This window comes from Mycteria americana, chromosome 2, assembly GCF_035582795.1.
Source record: "Mycteria americana isolate JAX WOST 10 ecotype Jacksonville Zoo and Gardens chromosome 2, USCA_MyAme_1.0, whole genome shotgun sequence".
NCBI lineage: Eukaryota > Metazoa > Chordata > Aves > Ciconiiformes > Ciconiidae > Mycteria > Mycteria americana.
In genome coordinates, this window is record NC_134366.1 from 127,453,549 (window position 1) to 127,477,950 (window position 24,402).

Here is a 24,402-nt window from a genome sequence, read left to right on the forward strand (position 1 = left end):
GCTAATTGGAGTCATTGTACAATCGTGTTAGATGCCCTGTTCTCATTCAGTATTGTGGCAGGTAACATAGTACCTGTGTTCTTCAAGAAAGGATCAATGACACAAAGGTAGTTTTTTGCTGCAGGGAGAAAACAGACAATTAGAAAATCACTATTTGTATTCAATCTCTGTTTACACTGGTTGACCACATCTCTTGCAAGCGCGCATTTCTCTCTAGCTTCAGAAATACACAAATATATCAGCACCAGAAGTCTCCTCTCATTTTACTTTGCAATTCAGGAATGCTTTATTAATCAACGCAAGATGCATTCATTGAACTGGATTAATCCTGCATAAGTAATTTTGAAATTTCCTGCTGAAGTTATTTTTCATTTCTGGGAACAAATCATTTATTTGGATTTTCATATATCAGGATCACAGAGATTTGCCACAGTCAGATTTTAATTTTAGTTACATCTGAGCTGGCTTATATATTAGGGCACATAGTTTTGCATGAGAGCATCTTCTAAAATCTGTAATTGGTGTGGAACACTGACATGCACAGAATACATCTGACAAGGTCCAGAGAGTTAGGTTCAGTTTCGCTGATCAACATCTATGCTGCAGATTAACTGAATCTTTTATGGCATTACAAGCCCTCCAGAATTCATTAGTGTACTTTCCCTTCCCGCTAACCACTCTGACCTCCAGCGCTGCCATTGCTGCTTCCTTGGTCTGGACCTGAGAGGCTGAAACACTGACTCTTTTCCGCTGCCGCACTAACAACAGAAATGAGAACGTGTAGCTTATCCAGTTTAAGGAGTGTGCATGTTGGCAATTACCGGCTTGGCCTCTTCAGCACTGTTTGGGATTTCTGTCTCCTTTGTCTGTACCCGGAAAGCTCCATTTAAATTGAAACATGGTCTGTCCCTTAAAAGCAAGAGAACTAGAGTACTATATTGGCGAGTGATTATAATACAATACAAACCGGTATATATAATGAGGTTTGGCATTGATTTTCCTCAGAAATTGGCTCACAGATGCAGCTAACAGAGTAAATCATTGGATTAAAAGCGGGAAGGGGGAACAACACATGAAGGAAAGCAATGCTTTTGGGAGGTGGGTGCACAGTACCTTTCAAGACAGTGCTATAATCAATGAAAAACGTATTTCTGAAACGCCATCTTTGCCCTCCTTAAGGGCATGCATATGGGTTGCAAGTCAGCAGCAACCCAGCCTTCTCATGCTTCTCGGGCAGTGGATGGGACCACAGCTCAGGACCAGGGAAATAGCTCCATTCACTGGTCTGTTGTTTTCCAGGACCAGCTCTGCAAAAGTACCTAGGCACGTTTGTCATGCTGAGGACAAAGAGGAGAAGATTAATGTTTGGCAGGAAGGACAGCAGAGAAGGAGAACGGAGGAACAGCCCAGGTGTCCAGCTCCCAAAGACGACTCTCATCTGTCAATCAGAAATGGAGAAGAGGCTTCTCTCCAGCCCAGTGGGGACCGGGACTTGTGACCCATCTGCTCTTCCTCTGCTTCCCACCACCAGCGGCAGCTCTCCTCCCTTGCCACAGGCCCTGGCTGTAGCTGGGTGCTTGCCGCAGCCCAGGCACCACAGAGAGGTGCCGCTGGGCATCTCTCTCGTGATTTCTGCGGTGCTCAAGTCCGTGCATGGAAAGCTTGAACACTGCAACACCCAAGTACTCTGCTGCTTTGATCCTTCCGCTTGACAGCTAGATCACTGTAAATGATTAGCTGAAGAAAACAGGAGCGGTCCCATCACCAAGTGCTTTTTTAGTTTCATGTTTATTTCATGTCCTCTTTTATTGCATTTTCTCATGTTTCTCTTCTGCTCTTTGTATCGCCTCTCCTGTCACTTCTTTCCAGGCTTGCTCTGATGTGTGCAGAAACCATCTTTGCCTTCCTCATTACTCCAGCCCTTACTTTCTCTGTGCCCTTGATCCACAAGAACTTCCCACTTTCTCCTCTCATGGCCTCTCATTTTCTATTTTTTCTTTTCATTCTTACCTCTTCTTTCTCACTTCATTCCCTTCCTTTCTAAATCGTATCTCTGCCCACTGCTTCCAGCTTCTCCTCTTCCTTCTTCTCCCCCAGTACTTTAAAAAAATGTGCATAAACCTCTCTTCCTTCCTTGCTCTTCTGAAATAAACTCATTAATGAAAGAGTCCTATTCATTGTGCTATCTTACCGTAGTTGCTGCTGCTCACCTTTGCCTTCCTCATAAAAGATGTGAACAGGACTGATCCCCTCTTGTTGGACCAGACTCTTCCAACGCGCTCTCAGCCACCCCCCCAGCACTGCGCACACTTGCTATAAGCACAGGGGTCAGGGACTGCCTTTTTCTTTGCTCAGTGCACCCACTTGGTTTGCACAGGAAGGTTCTGGTCCATGACGAAGGTTGGTAGGCATGAATAAATAATACATGTAGTATAGTAACTGGTATTGATAATGATTCTGCTTCCTAGTAAAACCCCTGCCTTTACCCCTTGTCTTCTCAGACTGGCAATGCCTCTTGTCCCAACTCCTCTACCCACCCGTGCCAGCACTTCCCCTCCAAGAACGGAAATACCCATAGTTAAACGGGTCAATCAATCACCACAGGAGGGACATTTTGAAGAGGGAAGAAGTTGCCACAACTGACACTAAATTCCCCAAAGCAAGACTGCATTTAACCGGGCGGCGTCCTTTCCACTCATCTTACCATGGGACGGAGGAATGGGCCGAGCAGCACAAGGCAGAGGCATTTCACAGGCGTACGATCCCATCTGTAGGCTTCTGAGGTCCGACCCTGCCTGCGGGCACGCAGGTGGGGCAGCTCGTGCTGGAAGCACAGGCCAGGCACGGGGGCTCAGGAGAAGACTCTGGTTCACTACATTTTACTGCGTCGCTCCCTTTACAAGCACTGAGTAATGACACTTTGAGAACAATGAGACTGTTATGTACAGCCACGAAATAAAAGAAGTTTACGCATCTACATGATAAAAAAGTTCCAAAGAATTTAATGTAGATATTATTTATACATACACTTTGTAAGTAGGAATATGGCAGACAGCTGAATTAGTACATAAAGTTTTATTTAAAGTTTCCCCCCTACAAGCAAGCTTCATTTACACAGTCTAGTACTGTACAAAATTTACATTCTTTGTGTGACTTATTCAGTTAGCACTTTCCTTGGTCATGCCTTCCTGAAAGATAGAAAGATTTACATACAGTCCTCATAAATCTTTAAATTATCTTGGTAAAAAAAAGAACCACTTAAAAGGACAACAAATATCCTTTAGAAATGGTACGTTTTAGTAGAGACAGGTGACAGTCAGTGTTTAATGGCAGACCTTATCCTGATCTTAAATGTCATTCAAGGTTTCCTCATTTAGTATCTTAACAGTTTCCTTTTATATATATTTATATTTATATACTTTCAACAGGAAAGGAAAAACAAAAGTCATGATTGCACCAAATATATTTTACAAGGGATCCCTTGGATCTGAACAATATAAATAAATAGAAAACCAACTAAGATTGCACTATATAGTAGAAATGGATTGAGATTTCAGGATATACACTCCACCTTTATGAGTTCCTTAGTGATGCTCACCGGAAAACTCCCCATCGGCACATTCAAATATTAGCATCTTCAGATCGTTATTTTGTTTAAACATTTTTTTTCCAGGTGTGCAGCTACCTCATCAATTGGGTTATTGCATTTGTATGGTATCAGTCTTTACTGCATTACTCCAATTTTACAACTGTGTAATTCTGCTGCAAGCAAGGGAGTTGCACTGCAATAAAACTGGACCGATGCCAGAGAGAAACAGTCCCATGGTATTTGCTCTCCGTTATTTATATTGCTCTCAAGCTTCAATATATAGTGTAATTTCTGTGTATGTTCGCCCTCTTTCTATTTTGCAAATAGAATAGAAGCAAATAATGAATTCTTCCTCCCATCTATTGCCTCTGCAGCAGAAACCAACCTCCAGTAGTTGCCTGCTCCTTGCTTAATGCACTAGCATTAAGTCCTATCATGAAAGATATGCACAGGCTTGAAAACGCAAGATCTGAGTCTCCTTTGCCTTTTACCAGGTGCAGCCAGTTACAGCTAGGCAAATAAAAGGCCATATTCTTAGCTGACATAAACCAAAGTATATCCATTGGCTTTGGTGGAGCAACGTCAGTTTATACCAGCGAAGAGGATGGTCCTGAGGGTAATGGATGCAGCACCAGTAAACCACAATGGAAGAACTATGCATATACTTTGCTGAGGTGTAGATGATAATGTTAACTGCAAGGCGGTGAAGAAGCGGGCTCAGATTTTGTCACTGCTTTTGCAAAGCCAGGACAGAAAGACATGGACAGCCTGATTTGTGCAAGCAACTATGGGTGCATGAAGTGAGTCCTAAATGCTGCTGGTCCCATGTGGTTGCATTCTGAACTCACTTTGCAATGTGTAAATAATTACACAAGCTATAAGGCAGTGGAAAGTCTAGCCTCATGTTACTTTGGATCAATAGTAAAAATCTTTCAGAGTACATTTTAAGATCAACCACGCAGGATTATTTCAACTACTTACCAGTGTCTCTCCAAAATTGTGCATAATCATTTAAAGGTCCAAAGTAATAAACTTATAGTTAAATGCAGTCTTCTTGTCTTTGGAAGCAACTAGCATGGATGCTCCTATCTAACAGGTTAGTGAAAAGTAACTAAGGGTTCTGGTGCTTCGTTAAGTGGTCATAGAAATAACTTACTTTACGAACCCAGAATTTAAGGTGTAGGACCAAATTTCTGTTATACTAATGTAAAAACAGTCATTCCATGTGATTTCAGGGAAATGACTGTGACTTTACACAAGTGTGATTAGAAGAATTTGATCCTAATCCCTAAGCTGCTATTGCAAGAAGTGCTCTGTAAAGCATGGCTTTCATTGTAGTCTGCTTTCCGCTGCACTTACACGTGGGGACTTTGAAGGCAGAGTGTATTAGTTGCCAAGCTGTGCAAAAACTGAATGATATTTCTTTACCTTTTATAATCTTCTGATGCTGTGTTGCTTGCAGAGCATGTGAAGTAGCTGTAGGTTAGGATTACAGAGGAGGAGACAATTCTGCAATGCAGTGTGAGCTTTTCACTATCTGAATTCTGAAGCATTCATGAAAACAACATCCTCATGACTTCAACACAGATCACATGCAGGTAGATACAATGCACAATACTGATGTTGTCTCTTCAGGCTGTATTTGAACATTTAGCCTTCATTTTTTTTAAAGTTAAATTTGACGTGAGGAATATCTCTGCAGCAGGAAAAAGTTAAAATCAGTCTGAAATGGCAGTCTGTCAGCATGTAATGTTCAGTGTGTTTTAGCTACTTGCTTCATAAGACACCAGCATCTATCTGAGCTGGGACAACACTTGGTTTTTGTTTTCTTTTAGTTTGCTCCTAAAGCATAAATATGGAATAAGGGGTCAATTATGGTAGCTTTGTTTTAACAGGAATCCTGTTCTAATAAAATATTTATGTCACCCGTCATTATTTTCCCAAATGCAATCAGTGTTCGTGTCAGTGCTCCTTGACTATCATTTGTTGTACGGTACGCAGGCTGGCAATATGACAGTTGAACAAGCAGGTCCTGCAAGTGGCTCAGCAACATCTCCTTCTAGTTCTGTCCAAGTCCCTTTCTCAGGACTATAGCAAATAGTAGAAGATTTGTAGGCTCCCTGTAACAGAACAAAAAGTCATATTAAATGTGGCTTTGGTAAAATCCAAGTCACACATCAGCTTTAAAGATGTTCGAAAGTGACTCATGGTTTTGAGCTCTAATTTGAGCCCTTTGGGAGGTTTGGTTTTCATAGGGGCTGAGCACCCAGCCTCTGAAAATCAGGCTCCTTTACAAGTGCCTGATAAGCAGAGCTATAAGCTTACGGTCCCGTCAATCACTTTTGCCAAATTTCATCTGATTTTTACATTACTCCGTATCAGTGAATACAGTCTGATAATAACTCATCTAAATAGAAAAGCAAAAGGTGAACAAATACTCCATGTTCTCCACAAGTTGAAAACCAAACCGAAACCAGCCCCTGCAGCTACTTCATCCCTCATCTCCTCTCCGTCTCATCTGAGTAATATACAGACTGGCTGCTCAGAAAGAATGGAAGGGTCACTGCAGAAAGCAGGTACACACCATACTCCAGCTGTAGCCTCCTACAAGGTAAATACTGTCGTCAAGGACTGCGCAGCCAGGGCCGCTGCGACCCTCCAGAATAGGAGTCTGGAGGATATTCCACTGGTCGCCTTTTGGATCGTAGCATTCCACAAGCATTACATCGAGATGGGAGAAACCTGGACGAGGGCATTGAGAAAAGAGAATGTGCGTTATGACATACTGTTTTATCATGTGGTTTACTGTTAAACTTATTAAATTACAGTTACAATTATATTATTACAATTATAACATTATTGTTAAACTTTCTTCTAGAAAGTATTGCCATATATATTTAAGCCATCTTCTCTAATGTTAATGTCTTGTTATTTCAGTTCAAATAAATCTGTTGAAAGCTTTTCCCAGTAGTTCTACAGTCTTCTACAAACCACAAGTACATATAAGATCTGAACAGATCAGAAAGTAACACTAATAACCTATCAATGATGAAAGCAGATTCAAGCAATATTCCTCCTCATCTATCAGTGCTAATGGGAGTTTGAACATGTAGGAAAAGCCTGTCCTGGCAGTCTTTCTCAAAGGTCAGCAGATCTAATCTATTCAAAAGTCAACAGACTAAATCTTGCTCAGAAATCAATGTCCAACGAGTCAAGGTAGAGCTTAGACAACTGATGCCACTTCATTCCAGAGGGACAAGGTGCTTAGCGTGGCGGACATGATGTTCAGGACCAGTTTCAATTTTCAAGCTGATTCAAGGTGGACCCTAGGCACCAGCTGTGACGTGACAAAGTCTTTAAGGCAACAGAAAATGTAACCAAAAAATCCGGTTGTCCCATCCTTCCCTGGCAGACCGAAAAAGGCTCCATGCGACTGCTGCTTTGTAATCACCAAAGGGCAGATGGGTCTCAGCTCAAGACTCTCAAGCTGTATCAATTAGTATCAATTAAGTGAGCTGAACATAGACATAGAACCCAGGAGTCTTGGTTCCTGCTCCAATATTTAGACATTTCTCTATCTCAAACTACTTTATCAGAGCACCACAGTAAAATTATGGCTTTCTTAGTACGCTGAGATGCTTTACTTGACACTACTGTCTTCTCCATCAAGGTATGATAGAAAAGAGAAGATTTTCTGGAAAAGGGCATTTGGTGATGTTGGTACTTCACAATGATGCTGCTTGTACAAGTATTATTTATGTCAGGAATGAATAGCTGTGATGAAATAATTTTTCGTTGCTGTAAAGTTTTCAAGGGGCCACAGAAAGGCCACCGCAGCGCGCCCAGAATCTGTCAAAAGCACCATAATAAACTGCAGTATGCACACGGCTAGCTGTGATGCGATAAATGCACTGCTGACACCAGTGTACAGATCCAGCTTCACAAGGGAGGGCTTTGCCATGGAGCCCTGCTATTCCCACCCGGTGGAGAATTTGTAGCATTTCATCTGCACTTCGATCCACTCCCTCCTCCCTTTCCTTGCAGTTCCTCCTTTTGTTTCACTGTACAGAAGAAACCAGTTTTCCAGAAAGCCCTTCTACCAGACAGCCAGTGGCTTTTCAGAAGCCTGGATGTTAAATATCTCTCACAACAGCGAGCAATTCACACATAACAAAGGCACCTAGGGCAACAGTTATAGAGGCAAAAAAGCAATGTTTATTAGAAGTTCCTTCTTTCCCAGAGGATGGTAGGTGAAACTGGGTGAAAAAAAGGAGACGGCAGGATGGAAGCAATTCAAGCCTATGCAAACCAAAGCATGTGCTTTAGCTATAGGAGGGGTGTGACATGTTGACTTCTACTTTAGTAGGAGAAAAAGCCAACACTGTGGAGCTCTGCATCCTCTACAAAATTTGCAGGTGCACGTGTGCAGGCAGCTTTTACTCCCTTCACCCTGTGAAGTCCAGTTCACGAACACCCATCACAACTCGGGGTGGGGAGTGGAGGCACAGCAGCCCTGCACCTGGCTGCAGGGGTTTACGCACCAGTACTATTTACCAGGGAAAATTCACATCTGAGACTTTGTCCCCTCCATGCTCCACAGGCATTCAGATCTTCAAAGGCAGCATGTGGCTTCAGAGCCTCACAGGGACTTGGGTGCCAGAGTCATTCAGACACATGGCCTGGTGTTACTGGCAGTTAACATCACTTTTTCTTTTGCATTACAATTTTCTCTTTTGTCATTGTGAGGCTTTTTTTAAAGCAAGAATGGAGAAAGAAAAAAAAAGGGAATATAAGCTGTCAAATATTGTCAGGGGACAAAGGAGCAAGAGCTGTGCTTTTTGTCTAAGTGGCTGGATTAAGCAGAATCTCTTTAGCAGTAACAGCAATGGCATGTAGGTATTAAGACAAAAATACCAGATGCCTAAGCAGTAGTTATTTTAATATGAGACCTTTTCAAAAGATGAAAACAAGAGACCTCTAAAAAGAATTATAATTAACAAGCTACATTTAATACGAAAAAGGGATCTGAAGAGCCTAGTCCTAATATTTAATGGCTGGAGGTTTTTTTTTTTTCCCTTCATTAAATCAGGAGCTTGTTTTTGTGTGTTGCTCTGAATAAAGCTCTCTCTAACTGCACATTTTGGAAAATGATTTACAGAGGAAAATATTGCTGGTACTTTCGGGTCAAAGAATAATCTGTTTGTTTCATTGAATTCTTGGTAATGACAAATTGTCCATGCCTTTGAGTAATGGAAGCTCCCATTTTTATTATCTAAAGCATTCATTACTCATATATTTAATGTACTGTTATAATTTTAAAATAATTTGCATAAAATGTTTTTAAAATTGCTGGCTCAAGTGTCCTGTTAAATTGTGTTGCCTGGTTTTTAATGTATTTAACAATGACTGTCTAACAAAAATATTCTCTATCAGGAGACGGGGGACACTGAAATGCTTTTTTGCTATTAAAAATGTGACCTTTCAAATGGTTTCCTCCAATTGCATACAGTCGATCATTCATTACAGCCAAAGTGTGGATTGCTCGCTTTGTGTTCATGTCCTGTTTTCGGGCCCAGACGTCCATCACGGGGTCATAGCAGTACAGCCAGGGGACATACTCTCCATTGTGAACACCTCCTGCAAAGTAAATATACTTCTGTTAATCAATGTAAATAAAGACACTGCGCTGCAGCAGGAATTCCGCTCCTTGATTTGGGGTTCTGGGTTTTTGTTGTTGTTGTTTTGGGTTGTTTTTTTGTTATATAGCAGGAATTATAAAAGACACTGGCCTGAAATATATATCTTGCCATTGTGAACAGCTCCTGCATGGGCTGCCAAAGGTTGCGGTAATGAAGACACGTAACGCCACTCGTTTGTCTCCAGATTGTAGCACTCCACGCTGGACAAGTAGCCAGTTTCGTTTCTTCCACCAATTACATACAAGTTCTTGTCAAGGCGACAGGCGTAGAAACTGGCTCTCCTGGAGGACAGGGCAGAACAAAACAAAACAAGCCAACAACAAACCAATTAGCCACGTCAACCATGGTTTTTTTCTCTCTCCAGCTGACTCCCTGAACTAAGATAGCGGCTCCTTCAAACACTACTTCAGACAGAAGTGTCCAGGAGCTTCACATGCTTACAGCTATCCTAGAGACTGTGGCTGCTTTGCTCATCAAATACATGCTCCACATCAAATGAATACTTCATTTTTTGGTGTCAAAACAATTAAGCACACATAAATCTGGCATAAAATACCCCTTTTCAAAGCTGTTTGTTGCTTTTTCACACCCGTGAAAGATAAAAAGGTGCTCATTAATGTTTGGGGCATTACCTTGTAAGGGATATAACAACTCAGTAAGACAAAGTGAAAAATGAGGTAGATAATGTAACAATAATAAATTATCTTGACATTCACTTTCTTTATGGTCCTTCAAGGGTCATTGTTCCCAATTTACTAAGAGAACCACATCATCAAAATTTTTCTTCAATTATCATTTTTTTCTTCTTTCTGCAGTACTGCAAATAGAACAACTTTCCTTACACTAGGCACAATATTACATTTCTGCCCTTTAACTCAGAAGAGGTCTGTTTCCATCCAGCTAACTATGAGAAAAGTTTTAGCCACCTGTCCGCTTTCACGTGCAACTCAGGTATGCAGAAAATAATTAATTTTTCTGGTCAGGACTGCTAGGCATATAGTAGTTCGTCTTCTTCGTGCCTCCAAAATTAACAGTAAGTGTCTGTTGCTGAAGTAAAAATAGAGCAGTAGACAATTCTGAGAAACCTTGTTTGGTGTAATCCACTTTCAGGGAAAGCTCCCTGTATTATTCAGCAGCAGGAAGGTTTTCTAGGGTAGAGGCCTTTAATTTTAAGCTGCAGTGATATAAGAAAGAAAATTGCAAAACAGCACAGCTAGGGTAGGATGAAGACCTGTACAAAATGTTGAATGACAAGAACTGTCAGTCCCAAACCTCAAATTTTCTCCTGGGTGAAACCGGAGTGGCGTGCGAGCCTAGAGACAAGCAGGCAGGTGAGGCATGCCAAGGTCTAGCTCTGATAGCTCTTGCAGAACAGGCACGCTGGAGTGTGGCTGCAGCTTGCCAAACCCTGCTCTGTGGCTGACACAATGCACTCTGGTTCCTGCCCAGGTACCCAAATTTGAATCTGGGAGTGGCTGCATATTGCACTCCTGAATCGCACGGTAAGTCTTGGGGGCTTGATAGTCACCTGCACCATCAAGGGCTCGATCCTGCAGACCGCTGCAAAACATTCGGGATGAGCAGTGGTCCATGTACAGTACACCACACCCTGCAATGAACAGCTCTGGTATGTCCCAACTCCTCCCCAGGCTTCCCTATAGTCACCCAGGTGAGCAGGTGACCAGGTGAGCTAGCAAAGCCTGGTGTGCCGTGTCTCTAACCTGCCATCTAGCCAGGCATGCGTTCAGGAGCATTCCTTCAGTGAAGGCAGAAATAAGATCTCTCTCCTTTACCCAGCTGCCTATTTTCACAAAATTTGTAGTACGCTTTAACATTTTGGAGAAACTTCCCTCTTTGTTAAATGTGGCTGAGACTGGCTGATGGTTTATAAGTTGGAGGAGAGGTCAGGCAGACACGAAGATACAGCCACGGAAACAGCAGGGCTGGCTGGGCGTTCGGGGAACAGATCTGACGCAACGCCGCCTGTTTCTGGCCTTACTTTTTGGATTTGGTGCACACCTGACAGGGCTCCTCAGCCTGGCTGGTGAGGAGCTGGGTCACCTGCGAACACCTCCTGTCCACCTCTTTGCTTTCATCTCGCCTGCACATGGGCAACTTGGATGGTGCGGGACAGCACCCCTCGTTGAGCAGGACCACTGGCACAAGGATAAGGCTACCAAAAGAAAAGATAGAAACAGGAGGACAGGAATGTTGCTAAGTGCCTCCAGCTCAGCTGACGAATTAAATAAGACCATTTAATTTATCTGTCAATAGGCAGATAGAAGCTGATGGCATATATTGCTCTGCATGGTCGGGCAGCAAATTGTGCATCTATGTTTTTAGCCTGATTTTCTATGGAAACAAAGCTTATTTGATTACACTGTACGTGTACCCACGTCTGCCTGAGTGTTGTCTCCTCAACAAAAACCTGCTGGCTGATTTCACTCTAATTTGACAGAGGGTATAGGTGTTAGAGGCAATCAAGTGCCTATCTGCTTCCTGAGAGTATGTGACAGGCCAGAGGCAAGACAGCCTGTACAGGCCCCAAAAGTAGGAAAAGCTGCAGAGGTCACATCCTATTAGACATCAGAGAGCCGGCACGGGTGGGCACACGCTCTCCGACCCTCCTGTCTCTGGCAGCTGCAAGGCACAAACGCAGAGGGTACCTCTCAATGCTTGGGGTGCTCACACGTCCCCTCGTCTGTCCTCATGCACCTCAAACCTGCTAACAAACTGCTCTCTGCGTGTTTTTTTTTAGTTCAGGTTTAAGAAACAGAGGTAGGTACAACTGGCAGGCATTCCTGTTTTAACTAGGATTTCACCGACATTATTCTGGACGTGTACTCCTGGTTTCATCCACACAGTGTCACTATAAGGAGCAAAAATGAAAGCATCAGCACGCTTCACTCTTCTGCTTGGACGTGAATATTCACTCAGTAGCTCCTGGCACAAATATTTTAAGCTTTTTGGTTTTTTACTTTTCAGTGATACAGTGTGTAAAGGGCATGCTGTTAAGTGATGACTTTTTAAACTGCTGTAAAATGTGATTCAGATTAAAATGTAATACAGCAATCTTTTCACAACAACTTTCCCCACAAAACTGGGAAGAGGCTATCCATTCTAATGAGATAAATGGAATCCACCTCAGGATCTCAATATGGACAATAAGACAATTATTTTGTAGTTTTCTTCAGGATTGCAAGTACTTGACATTCACTGGTCTCTAAAATGCTTTTACATCACACCCCTTCACTCAGTAATCAACCCAAATAACTTCTCCTAAGTACACACACATAAAAGGGAAGAATTTCTTTCTGATTTCCACAGATGATGAATTTATGCCCTGAAACCAGAAATACAACTACCAGTGCTATTACTGATCATCGCAATATCTGGACCTGATTTCAGGGTCACTATTAGAGTGTATGCTTTGCTTTTTACAAACTAAAGTCATCTTAATAAGGGTTAACATTACTATTATTAAAGTTATAGACTAAAATAAAATGTGAAATAGTTTTTCTCTTTTTCTGCGGCTTCTTTTCTCAGTTCACTTGGCCTCAGTGAGTATGCTGACCTGCTCACTTCCACTTGTGCTTCTTCAGGCCCTGGTACAACGTCCTGTTTTTTGCTGGTCTTTAAACAAAAACTTTTAACTCCGAATGTAAGAAAAAAGAAGATGTTTTAAATGTTATTATGTTCCACACGCCTTGTCCAGCTCTGGGCTGAGCTGGCAAGATGCAACAGTACTGACTGAGGTGTCCAGCTGAGGCTCATGCCGCAAGTCCAGATACGCCTGCTACAAAGACCACTCCTTCAGTAGGCATGTTAATCTAACTGAACTGCTCTCCAAAAAGCATCCCGTTGTTATTGCATCATCAGGCAGATGTGTATTTCAAAAGCCGATGAGTCATTTGCCTGCTTCTCTAAACAACACACGCCTGAAAATAGTACATACTTTTCAAAGGTTGAGATGTTCTTCAAATGAAAAGAAACCAAACTTGGCTTTAAAGAAAATACACTGACGGCTCTGAATCCATAACGGGATTAGACTTTTCTTTATAGCTCATACGGTAAAATCAATCAGATATGGATTTTAGCATATGATATAAAAGTTTACTCATCAAATATTTCATACAGATTTTCAGCTTGAGAATATACTGCCTTTGAATGAGACCTACATTTACCTGGCAGTCATTTCAAAGGAGCTATTATAGTCTATCCAGCCAATTATTCTCAGAATAAAATTCCTAAGTAGGTTTTGACTTGATGGACCATAATGACTCAGAGGAACCCATTAAACAGTCTGTCTTGTCAACGGTGCCTGCATTACGCCAGCAGAGACAGGGCGTGACCCTGTACTCCTAGCAGGGAAAAAATAGCCTGTTGACTTTAATGGGAACTTTATCTGACTCAAGGAGCTGGGAAAGGAGGCTGCATAAAAGCTCCTTCTTGTTTGTATGATCTTCTAAAAACTGGGCCAGACTCTACCTCTAAAGGCTGCAACAACTCTGCGGAAGTCATTAGGGATGAGCAAATAAACCACCAAAAACATTTTAGAAAATCCCTGTTTTCCAACAATAGCTCCAATGCTTAGGAGCCTTTATAGAGAAATAATGGGCAAGCCTATGAGTTATGTATCCTGAACAAAAGAGGTGACAATTAACATTGTCACAGTAAAGCCCCTTGAAAAAGGACCTATGTACGAGCGGACCATTACATATTACAGTTTATTACGGGGCAGCTGCTAAGCAGTCACAACGTGCAGCAAAGTTTCTGACTCTTGGCTGAAGGCAGCAGCTTCCACGAGAGCACAAGGCAAGTCATATTCTGCACCTGCGATTATAAATTGCTTTTCTAGTGAAACACAACTGGCCACCGTGGAGGTGGAAAAACTCCTACTGTCTGCTCTCTCCAACCCTCAACTACCTACTTCTGCCTTCTGAGCTTTGTCAGCCAAATAAGCCCAACCATTCAGCCAGTCGCATGTGCCCCTCAGGAGTTTTGCTTGCAGATACCCAGAGGTATTAGATTTAGGACACAGATTAGGCTCCACGGAAGAGCTTCAGGTTCCGTACAAACACTAGTCAGCCTCCCGGTTCACTGAGGATGACCTGCACGGTGATGCACAATCTCACACACACCTCCTCTCTCCCCCATGCCAGCACCTGAGCCGGTGGTGACTCAGTTCGGGGAGCTGAACCAGAGGGGAAGGCGTCCCTCTGTTTTAAGGTAAATAACCCAGTTGTGGCGTTATCCCACAGTGCTGGCAGGAGTGAGGGAGAAGGCTGGGGGCCAAAGCAGGGCTACCTCTTTAGCTAAAGCCTGCTGTTGGACTAGCTCTATTAACAACTAAAAAAGAAAATGGAATATTAGTAAAGGATTTTTAAAGGAAAGGGTGATGTTACTAATAAAGCCACAGACTGTAATGAACTGTGATGCTCTTTTTTATCTCTATATGGCTAATTTTATCAGTTCACTCAGCTCCAACGGGGAACCTCCTCAGATCTGTTCCACTTGTGCTTTTTCACGCAGCAGTACAATGCAGTATTTTTTGGTAACAAGCATTGCACACGGGTCTGCATATGGACTTAGGTCAATCAAACTTAATCCTGAGAAAAGGCCTTTCAAAAACTCTACAGATTGACATTTTACCTCCAAAAATTGGAAAGGACAGCCATATTTCCATGCATGTCATAATACACACCTTGAATCACAAGGTTGCACTGAGTTCAACATATTTATGACTGCCAGACACCTGAACACTGGGGGCAGCCAACAGAAAAAGAGCTATAATACTGACAGCACATGGAACAAGCATCTTAGGAAGGTGGTGTGAGATCTCTTGTACATTGGATCCATGGGAAGACGGGTGTTGAACTGAAGGATGGACACTGAATGCTCTTTCATAAAACAGCTTTATAACACTGGATCTTCTGCCTTTGAGATTCTTCTCAGGAAACATGTATCATTCGCTTCAGGTTTGGGGGACTTTTTACCTGCCAAGGTAGGATCTGGGGTCCAGAGTTAAGTTTACGCCATCTTTACTGGTCATTGCTCAAGTCTACGCCATCTTTACTGGTCATTGCTCAAGTCTACACGCACCTCTGCTCTTCCGTACACAGTGAGAATTAAAGTGTATGCTACTCTAATATGCATTAGCTGACAGCAACTTCACTCAAAGACCACCTAGGATTAAGAGTCCTCTGACAAGGTGAGACACGTTGAGGAGAGCTTTTCATGGCTGGCGTGGTGAAACAGGATGGAGTCAACATGAGAAGGCTTCAGTTCCCTGTAAGATATCTGACTATACGTCTTATTTACTGCAAACTCATCATGACGCTTCAGTCAGGGAACATGACAGAACACTATGAAGACTTCAGAAAAATCCCTCAGACTGTATTCAGGCAACCAGTAATTGCACAAAGTCCATGGTTATCGCACATGAGTTAGCCCTGCAGGTTTTGGCATCTGGAGTTTTGAATTTGGAAAGTTTAAAAAAATTAGGAGACAAATGGGAAGCAACTGCATGCTGCAGTTTTATCTCAGTATTTTCAATGCTTCTGTAGGCCTCCTTACTCACAGAACTAAGCCAAACTTCAGCTGCTCCTAGGATGATAAAACATATATTGAAAAACACGTAGCAGGTTTTTACCTCTCTTGCATGGGTGGAAGTTGTATCCAGCTGTTAAACCTGGGATCGTATCGGCTAACAAAGTTTGTACTGTGTTTCCCTGTAAAGATAGATTATTTTGACACTCAGCTGTTTGTTTCATGTATTTAACATCATGATTGTAATATATATTACATATACTTCACAAGTTGACAGCTTTTATGAAGGGTTCCCCCTTTTACAACAATGTATGATTACACTATGTGTACAGTAATAATTCAACAAATGGGGCACTGCAAGGTTTGAATTAGCAATTGTTAGCAGTAAAAGCAGATAAGAGATTATTCTTGCTCTCTGTAATAAGATCTTGAAAACGTGTATTTAACTTATAGATGCTGTGGTACTTTCACAGCCACAATAAATCACAGCACTAAACAAAACTACTACCCAAAAGAGGGCATCCCCACGGTATTTTTATGACTGGAGTATTTTGTGTCAGGTAAAAAAATCAAAGGGAGAACATGTGTTTTCTTTCTCTTCACATCGTCTCTATGTGGAACATGGTAGAAAAACCTTTTTGTGCAAAAAACCCAGGAGCTGCATAAGCCATCAGCATGGGGTATGCAGTGTTTGCACTAGATGGTTTATTCTACCATGTACTTTCAGTGTAAGTTAGAAGGGATTACACATGTGCATCGAAGAGGGAATACACTCTTAGAGTTTTATGCCAAGTGTGTTAGCTAAAATATGAAACATGAGCAACATACACCAGCTAACTAGCTTATCCCTGCTGTCAAGCCCAAGAACTGTATTCATGTCTTCACGATATTAAGATTTCACCTTATTTTACATGCAGATTGACATCAAAGCAAGAAAACTGAAGCAAGAGAGTGTATGGCAATTTCCTGTAACACCTGAGACTTCAACAGATGAGGATCTCGGAAACAGAAACCTTTGTTTATGTATGTGTGACTAAAAAATTGAATTAGAGGCTTCACAGGCCAGCAGAATAACCCAACTGCGTATGTCACAGTTCTATAAATGGTCACTGGGTATTCTACAAGGTGAATATTTTTGCATCGGAAAAGCCTCTGTAGGATTGGCTCGCTTTGCTTGTTTCATTCCACACTTACTTCAGCATGTGTAAACAGACCATCACGACTGTAGAGAAGAATAACGATAAAGCTAGAATTTATATTCATAATAATTTAAGATCATGTTCTACAAGAAGACAGAGAAAGAAACCATGTTGACCACTCCATCTGGAAGCAAACTCATTCCCTCGCTATGGTATACGCATGTTCTATATGAGGAGGGTAAAGCAGAAGACTGATGAATAATGCAGCATTTCCCTTCAAATCCAGCATAGTGCCTAATGAGGACCAAACCCTTTATGCTGAGCACTGCTCAAACACATCTCAAGACGTAGGGTGAGATCCCCATACACTGAAGGCAACTAGTCATTTTGCCACTGGGTTTAGTGAAATGAGGCTTTGCGATGGGTCCGTATCGGAATTCCTTTAGTCTATACAGACAATTCAGAAAAAGAGGCATTGAGAGCTATAGATTCAGTAAACAGTAAAACAATAACAGCAGGCATCTAACTGGCTCTAGGTCTCCCTATTATTATTATTATCTCACATTTATTAATCTATTTCTATTTCAAAAAGCAGGATTTCAAAACAATGTAAGTATTGATCATAAGTTTGGACTTCTCGTAGGAGGTTTTAATGCTGCCATAATTCACTACATCTTTCAGCTACTGGGGACTTCAGTGGTCACTGGTTATATAGCAGCTTTTTAATTGCTGTCATACAAACCTCTGATTTGGGGACCTTGGCCTCCTAACATAACATATGTCATACACATATTCACTATAAATACCATGTATGTAGAAGATTGCATAGTGCAGGGTAGAAAGAGAAGGGTTTAGTGAGCCTAGAGTGGGAATACAGGATACAAATCTGGTCACTTCACAGGAAGAGAGATGAAATCAAACTAGAACAGGCACAAAGAAGAGCTACAATGGCGACAGGAGGAACAGAAGGTTTACCTTATAGCAGGAGACAAAGAACTTGGTTTGTTGCACCTAGGAAAACAAAAGCTGAAAGGGGATAGGCGTGCTGTCTGTAATATATCAGAGGAATAAATCTCCAGGAGGGGAAAAACTATTAAGTTAAAGGCCAACTTTGGCATGAGAACAAGGTGATTCAGACAGTCAAAGAATACATTTTATTGGAAATTAGATAAGGCTCCTAGTCATTTAGAGCAATTGGATTCTGTAACAGCTTTCCAACAGGAGTAGTAGGGGCTAAAAATCCAACTGCTTTTCGAATGGAGCTTAGAAAATGTACAAAATGGGACTACATGATGCCTGTGATGGCAGAAAAAGGACTTGATGACCTACTTATGGTGCCTGGTGTAACTGGTTTGACTCCAGTTTCATTTTGGAGTTCAGTTTGCAAGACAACTGTATCTATTATTTTGCCTTGCTCATCAGTCAGGAGGTTTACACATGTTAGGAAGCACCTGTCAGAAAGTAGAAACTGTAGCAAGTGATCAGAAATCAGGATTATCAGATCAGGACAATGGGACAAAAGGAGGCAGATGCTGCTGCTCTCTGCTCTCTACAGGAAGGTCTCTACAGCCATGCCAAAAGGTGAAGGGCTCTGAAGGTTATGAAGGTTGGTCCTAATCCATGCCTGTGTTCTGCAACCTGCTCGCATCAGCGTTTACTCATGAGGGCATCCCTTGTGACTGGAAAGGCATAGCCATAGGAAGATGTAAAAAAACCAAAAAAAAATGTCTCCCACGCTGTCTAGGTTATCAGGAAGTTACAGGAGCAGGACGGAGGGTACATGAGCGCTCCTCGGGGTCCACCCAGCTGCTCAAGAACCTGCAGGTCTGATGGCTAAAGAAAGGCATGTTGCTCCTTCCATTGCCCTCATCTCAAGGATAATTCTGTCCACTGGAAAAACACCTGGCACATTCTCATTCAAATCAAAAGCCTTGTAATGCTCTGGGCAAGACAGTTCCAGCTAGGTCCATATGAAGCCCCTTCTGTACGATGAGGATAGCAGACAAAGGCCTTTACTTAAACTCAAGTGGGTATGTGCGAGCAGTTCCCATGTAGCTGCACGTTTAAAGCAAACCGGTTTCAAGAAAGAACTAGCCCAGCAATGGCACAGAATGCAGTTTATGATTTTCAGGTCTGCTTTTTGTGACAAGTAAGATCCATTTCTCTGGGGGTACATTCATAAAGAGATCAGTATCAGCAATGCTCCTACCTCTTTTATTCCTATCTTCTGTATAGACAAATCACAGCTCCGGTATTCATAGAACAAGGAAGCTGTTAGACGTCCAATGGCAAGATCTTCAGCTCAGAAGTTGATCTAGGCGGCCTCAGACCTAAGGTACTATCCATCTCACAGTTGTGCTCAACTCCTATCTCAGATGCAGGATATGCACCCGTTCTTACATCTCTCCATCATCTTGCGACTCAGTTTCCACATCTTTAAATAGTAGGTAATTATACTTCTTTTCTTTCATCCTTCATGTGACATGGCTATTTAATTATAAACTGTCTGGAACAAGGTCTGCCTCTTATTATCCATATGCCTACTACCAAGCACAACAGGGGCCCTCAGTTGTTGGATGTGGCTGATGCTCCTAATAATAATTATCATTAATGATAGCATGTTATCTCCTGTTTAATATAAAGGAGAGCCAACAATAGAACTGAAGGGCTCTCCTCCTAAGACATTTAGTGATATTTTTAACTACACCAGAAATATGCTTATAGGGTGGACTGGATTGTTTGTCTCAGGTTTTAGGAAGTGAACAGATGTAACAATTTTCTATAATTTGGTTTAGTGCAGATGCTGAAATGGGGCGTTCACAATAAAATATATGCAGTATATGTAATTTCAGCTGGATCCTCTGGTGTTTTAAAGTAAAAATGTGTACCTGCAAGCTGTTTTATGGTTTCTCAGTCATAATTATCTCTGTTACACAGACTGCTACAACTACAACTCTTTCTTCGTGTGCAAGCTTTTTAACAATGTCTTGACAATTTTGTGAATTTTGCAAGGCATGGTATTCTCCTTTTGCTTTGCTCAGAAGCCTGTTAAATTGTTTAATTTCTCTTTGCTGTAAATTTATGAAGTAATCAAATCAAAGAAGGTAGCAGCAGATAATCTATATGAGAAGCTCTTGCACAAGACTAAAAAAAGGACCAGTTTAAGAATCTCAGAGTCTAGATAATTAACACATTAACAACTTTAGCTGCGAGTATCTGGTTTGACAATAGAAAGTAAGCATTCATCTACTGCAATTGCATTATTATATTATGACTGGAAGGAGACTGGAAATGAAGGTTAAAATTCTTAACAGCTGCTGCTTGGTGCATGCACTTGAAAGAGTCTGTTCTGCTGCCTGTGGCATTTCTCAAGGGATGCGGGAGCTGATGAATGACGGAGATGCTAATGCTAAAGTACCAGGTATTTATTACATCAGTATCTAAAAGTAGCCTTTACTAGGTTCAACAATTAGGCTGAGGGTCCTCAAAATGCCTTGCTAATGACTACATCAGCTGACCTGACATCAGACAGACAGAGGAAGGCAGATGCTGCCTGTGCCTTTTAATATTCTGTACATACCATTAGGGTTCCATTGGTCTTCTCCTCCCAGCACGAACAAGAAGTTTTCCACTTCTACGACACAGTGATGGGCACTGTTATACGGCATAACTGCAAGTAAAGCAAGAATTCTTTGTCAGCTCAGGGCACTGATTCCACCAAATATTTCCAAAGGTACAAAATACAACACTGGGATTACATCTGTATGAAATAATAGGGGAATGCATCACCCCAAGCATGTATGTCCACTGAACGAGCAGCAGACAAAGCCACTTATTAGTAATCTTACATTATTCAATCTTGCAAATAATTGAGGAAAAAAGCTGGAATTCTGGTCCCTCCGTGCCCCCCCACCTGCCCAACTGCTGTATATGCTACTCTAAAAACCAACCTGTAAAAAGGGGTGAAGTTGCCTGATATTTCCCTGAAAATAAGCAGATGCTAGGAATCCTAGTATGCTAGGAAACATTAAAAAAACCTCAGCCCAGCTTTGTTCTGCTGGTAATGTTTCCACAAGAAGAGTCAGTGTGTTCAGTAGCTTTCTATTACACAGCAATGAACAAGCTGCATTTCCATACAGTTTTAAGTTTTTAAATTAAGGTCCTGCTGATTTAATGCCTTTTCCAAATGTATACGCTTAATTTCCTGTACAATGTCATTAGCAGCACAATCACACATTTTCTATTCATCTAATCAGGAAGCCCTTTGTTAACAGAGATCAAAACTGTGGCATTAGGTTTGCAATATCCCTTTTTTTGGAGGTGCCACGATTACTATGGACCAACTACAGTTGCAATAATCTATTTTTTTTAAATTCACATTTTCCACTGCAAATGCTAAGACACAAAAATAAGGACTTACATATACATAATATGCACATATTATTGCGGTGTGCCATACAGCTCTATTGTGATATTATATGGTAAATGTAAACTTACACAGCATTAGTTATCGTACCACATAGAGTAGTTTTGGCCCAGTGACACCAGTAGGAAAAATGATGTCCTTGTTCAGCTCATCATATGGGCACCTTAAATCTAGGTGAGGACAAATGGGGAGGTGATGTGCATGTACAGGCAGGGAACTTATTGCTTGACACGGATCAACAGAGCACTTAGGAAACCAGTGCAGTGGGAAATCAATATGACTCAGGGCCAGCTCTTACTTTGTGCTCTTTTGCCAATGCCAAAAAAAAAAAAAAAAGGCAGCCTATCTCACACTTGGATTATTTTGGGTGATATATCTCTCATTTAATTTGTTTTATTATCTTTTATTTTTCTCAGAATGCAGTTGTGCAGTATAGCATATGCAAATAATAACAAGAAGAAATATGCACAGCTTTGTTATTTAGGACACATTTTCTTAAAGATCAAGTGGGCTCATTTAAGCTTCTTACTGAAGTTTTTGCCAAGGCAATGATGAATAAGTAAGGTACATTTTTAGTTTCTAGTAAAGGTCGAATATCATTTTCATAGTCTGTGCTCTTACAAGTCATGTAAGTGAAGCAGTTCTTAAATTGGGTAGCCAGGTACAGTGAAAGTTCATTAATTAAGGTTATTTGTTACTAGTACACTTTATATAACTGGTGAATAATCCTATACTAGGCACTGCATAAGATTTTATACTACCTATAGATTCCTACAATGGGATGAAAGAATGAAAAGATTTTTGTTATCTTCTTAGCCCCCATATCGTATTTAACTCATTCTTTAATCTCAGGCATTTTCCCATTTTAAAATTATCTGTCTCAAAACCCCAGTGTTTTCCTTGATTTTGTGGATGCTTGTACTACAGAATGAATTTGGGTCTCCCATGGGAAATTTGCTGTCTTCCTTAGATGCTTTCTGGGTCCCCTTCTCTCAACAAGAGACTCCCCAGGATCAGTCCGCAGGGGCTTCAATTTGTAGCTCATCCAATGCTCTATTATGGTTTCAAATTAGGTCCAAGCCAGTGGTTGTACTCTCAGCCAGGCTCTTCCTTTGGTCAATCTCAAGAGATCGAGCAATTATCAGAAGAACCGTCTGCAGGCAGCACACATGCATATTTTTCACATGTTGTGTTTTCATTTTTACAAACACTTTTGTTTATTTATCCTCCATATTGACACAAACAGGGCCAGTAGAGGAAGAAATTATATTTTAAGCTTTTCTGCTGTTCCCATGCATATAAACTATGCAATAAGACTCCCACACTTATGATGATAATTAAACCTTGAAAACTAAGGGCTTAATCCTGGCTCCTACTTAACCTGATGGCAACATTCCCACTGATACGGGATTGGGCTCAAATGACCCGAACTACGATCCGTAACTCATGGGAAAGCTAAAGCAAAGCTTGCCTTAGAAAGGAGGGTAGTATCTGGGCTTCAGAAGGAAAGGTGACTGCAATAAAACACTGCAGACCTTTACTATGACCTTTGTTTCTCACAGAACTTTGGGGAAAACTCTGTTCTTGGTCTCATGAATCTGCCCATGGGGCTGGACAAAATGGGGAGGATGGAGCAACACTGTGGCCATCTAAGAGGGAGGGAGATTTGGCACTGGAATTGTGAAATTGCCAACATCGCAGTCTTTTAACCCTGACCATTTTCAGAGTCCCTCAGAATCATGAGTTATACACAGAAATCAAAACTATGGGAATGAACAAATTTTTTTACCACTATAAAATGCCCCTTGAAAGCACCAGAAAACTTGTGCTGTAAACCATAATTCCTTATGAACACACACCCATATAGGATGTAACTTTTCACAGATACAGTCAAAATTACACTGCAGAGAGCATGCTAAATTCAGCCTCTAGTAGGAACAATCTTCTCAAACTTACTGGGCTTGCCAGGGTGTAACAGGAAGAATTTGGCCCATCTCACAGCCTGGCCAGGCTGCTGCTTTCATTAATTTTATACGAGCCTTGGACTGCTGTTTTGCTTTAATAATGTGAAAATCCCATCTTCTCGTTTTTCGATTTCAACTCAGTGGAACACCTGCCTGCCCCGCAAAAAGGGTATTTGAAGAGAAGTTTGTACGCCACGCTCAAACACAGCCCGGTGTGAGTTTTTAGCGTGTCAGTCAGTGAGTTAGAGGGAAAGGGTAAGGAGAAGCTAATCAGGATGAAATGAGATTAAAGGCTGTCTAATTTTACAGCAACTGTGATCCATCAGCCACTGTGAAAGTGACAGTGGAAATGAATGATGGAGACAGACAGGTGGGGCTGTACATTTCACTGATTTATCCTCAAATGCACTGGGCCTTATTTTATTGAGTGAACATGACCGCATTTATCATGACTGTCATCTAAACCCACTTCCCTCCATTTAAAAAGGTCACTTTACTAGGAGGGAGTAGGATAGAGGCACTTTCAAAACAGATTTAAAATTTAATAACACATGTTTAGAAAACCCTGTGCAAGAATGCTCAACTTTATTAAAGACGGATTTAAAAGGAAGGAGAAAAGACTATTAAAAAGAGGAGAAGATGGAAAAAAGCCATGGTCATCTGAGAAGCATGCTTAGCTACCAAGGTGATAGGTGCCAGAGAGTTATGCGAGATGGACAGATATAAAAAGATTAGTCGGAGCAGGCAGAAGCCCTCCTCTAAGCCCCTGCCCCTCACACACACTTCCCAAAGCTCGGGAGGCCCATGGTTAACAAACTTGTGCTTTCCTGGACCAAGAGCACAAATGAGTCCAAGCAGCCCTACAACAGCCCCACCAGCCCCCTTCCCATACAATTTACATATGATTGGTAGCAGACCCTCGGTAAGGTGGGAGGCAATTTCTCACGTACAGATATGTAACATGCAGAGCTTTCTAGGTCGAAACCAAATGGGTGATTTATTCTTGAGAATGATCTGGAAGGCAGTGGATTCCAAG

General features: G+C 41.6%; 1 protein-coding gene across 1 annotated transcript in view; it reads right to left on the reverse strand.

Annotated features, from left to right (window-relative positions):
- Window positions 1-5,568: 5,568 nt before the first annotated feature.
- Window positions 5,569-24,402, reverse strand: part of KLHL14 (kelch like family member 14) — a 62,672-nt gene continuing 43,838 nt past the window's right edge. Inside the window, exons 3-8 of the mRNA XM_075495697.1 lie at window positions 20,557-20,646; window positions 15,941-16,019; window positions 9,379-9,569; window positions 9,068-9,226; window positions 6,174-6,331; window positions 5,569-5,709 (exon numbers count right to left, since the gene is read on the reverse strand). Coding sequence (XP_075351812.1) covers window positions 5,569-5,709; window positions 6,174-6,331; window positions 9,068-9,226; window positions 9,379-9,569; window positions 15,941-16,019; window positions 20,557-20,646 — 818 coding nt within the window. The remainder of the gene's footprint in view (window positions 5,710-6,173; window positions 6,332-9,067; window positions 9,227-9,378; window positions 9,570-15,940; window positions 16,020-20,556; window positions 20,647-24,402) is intronic.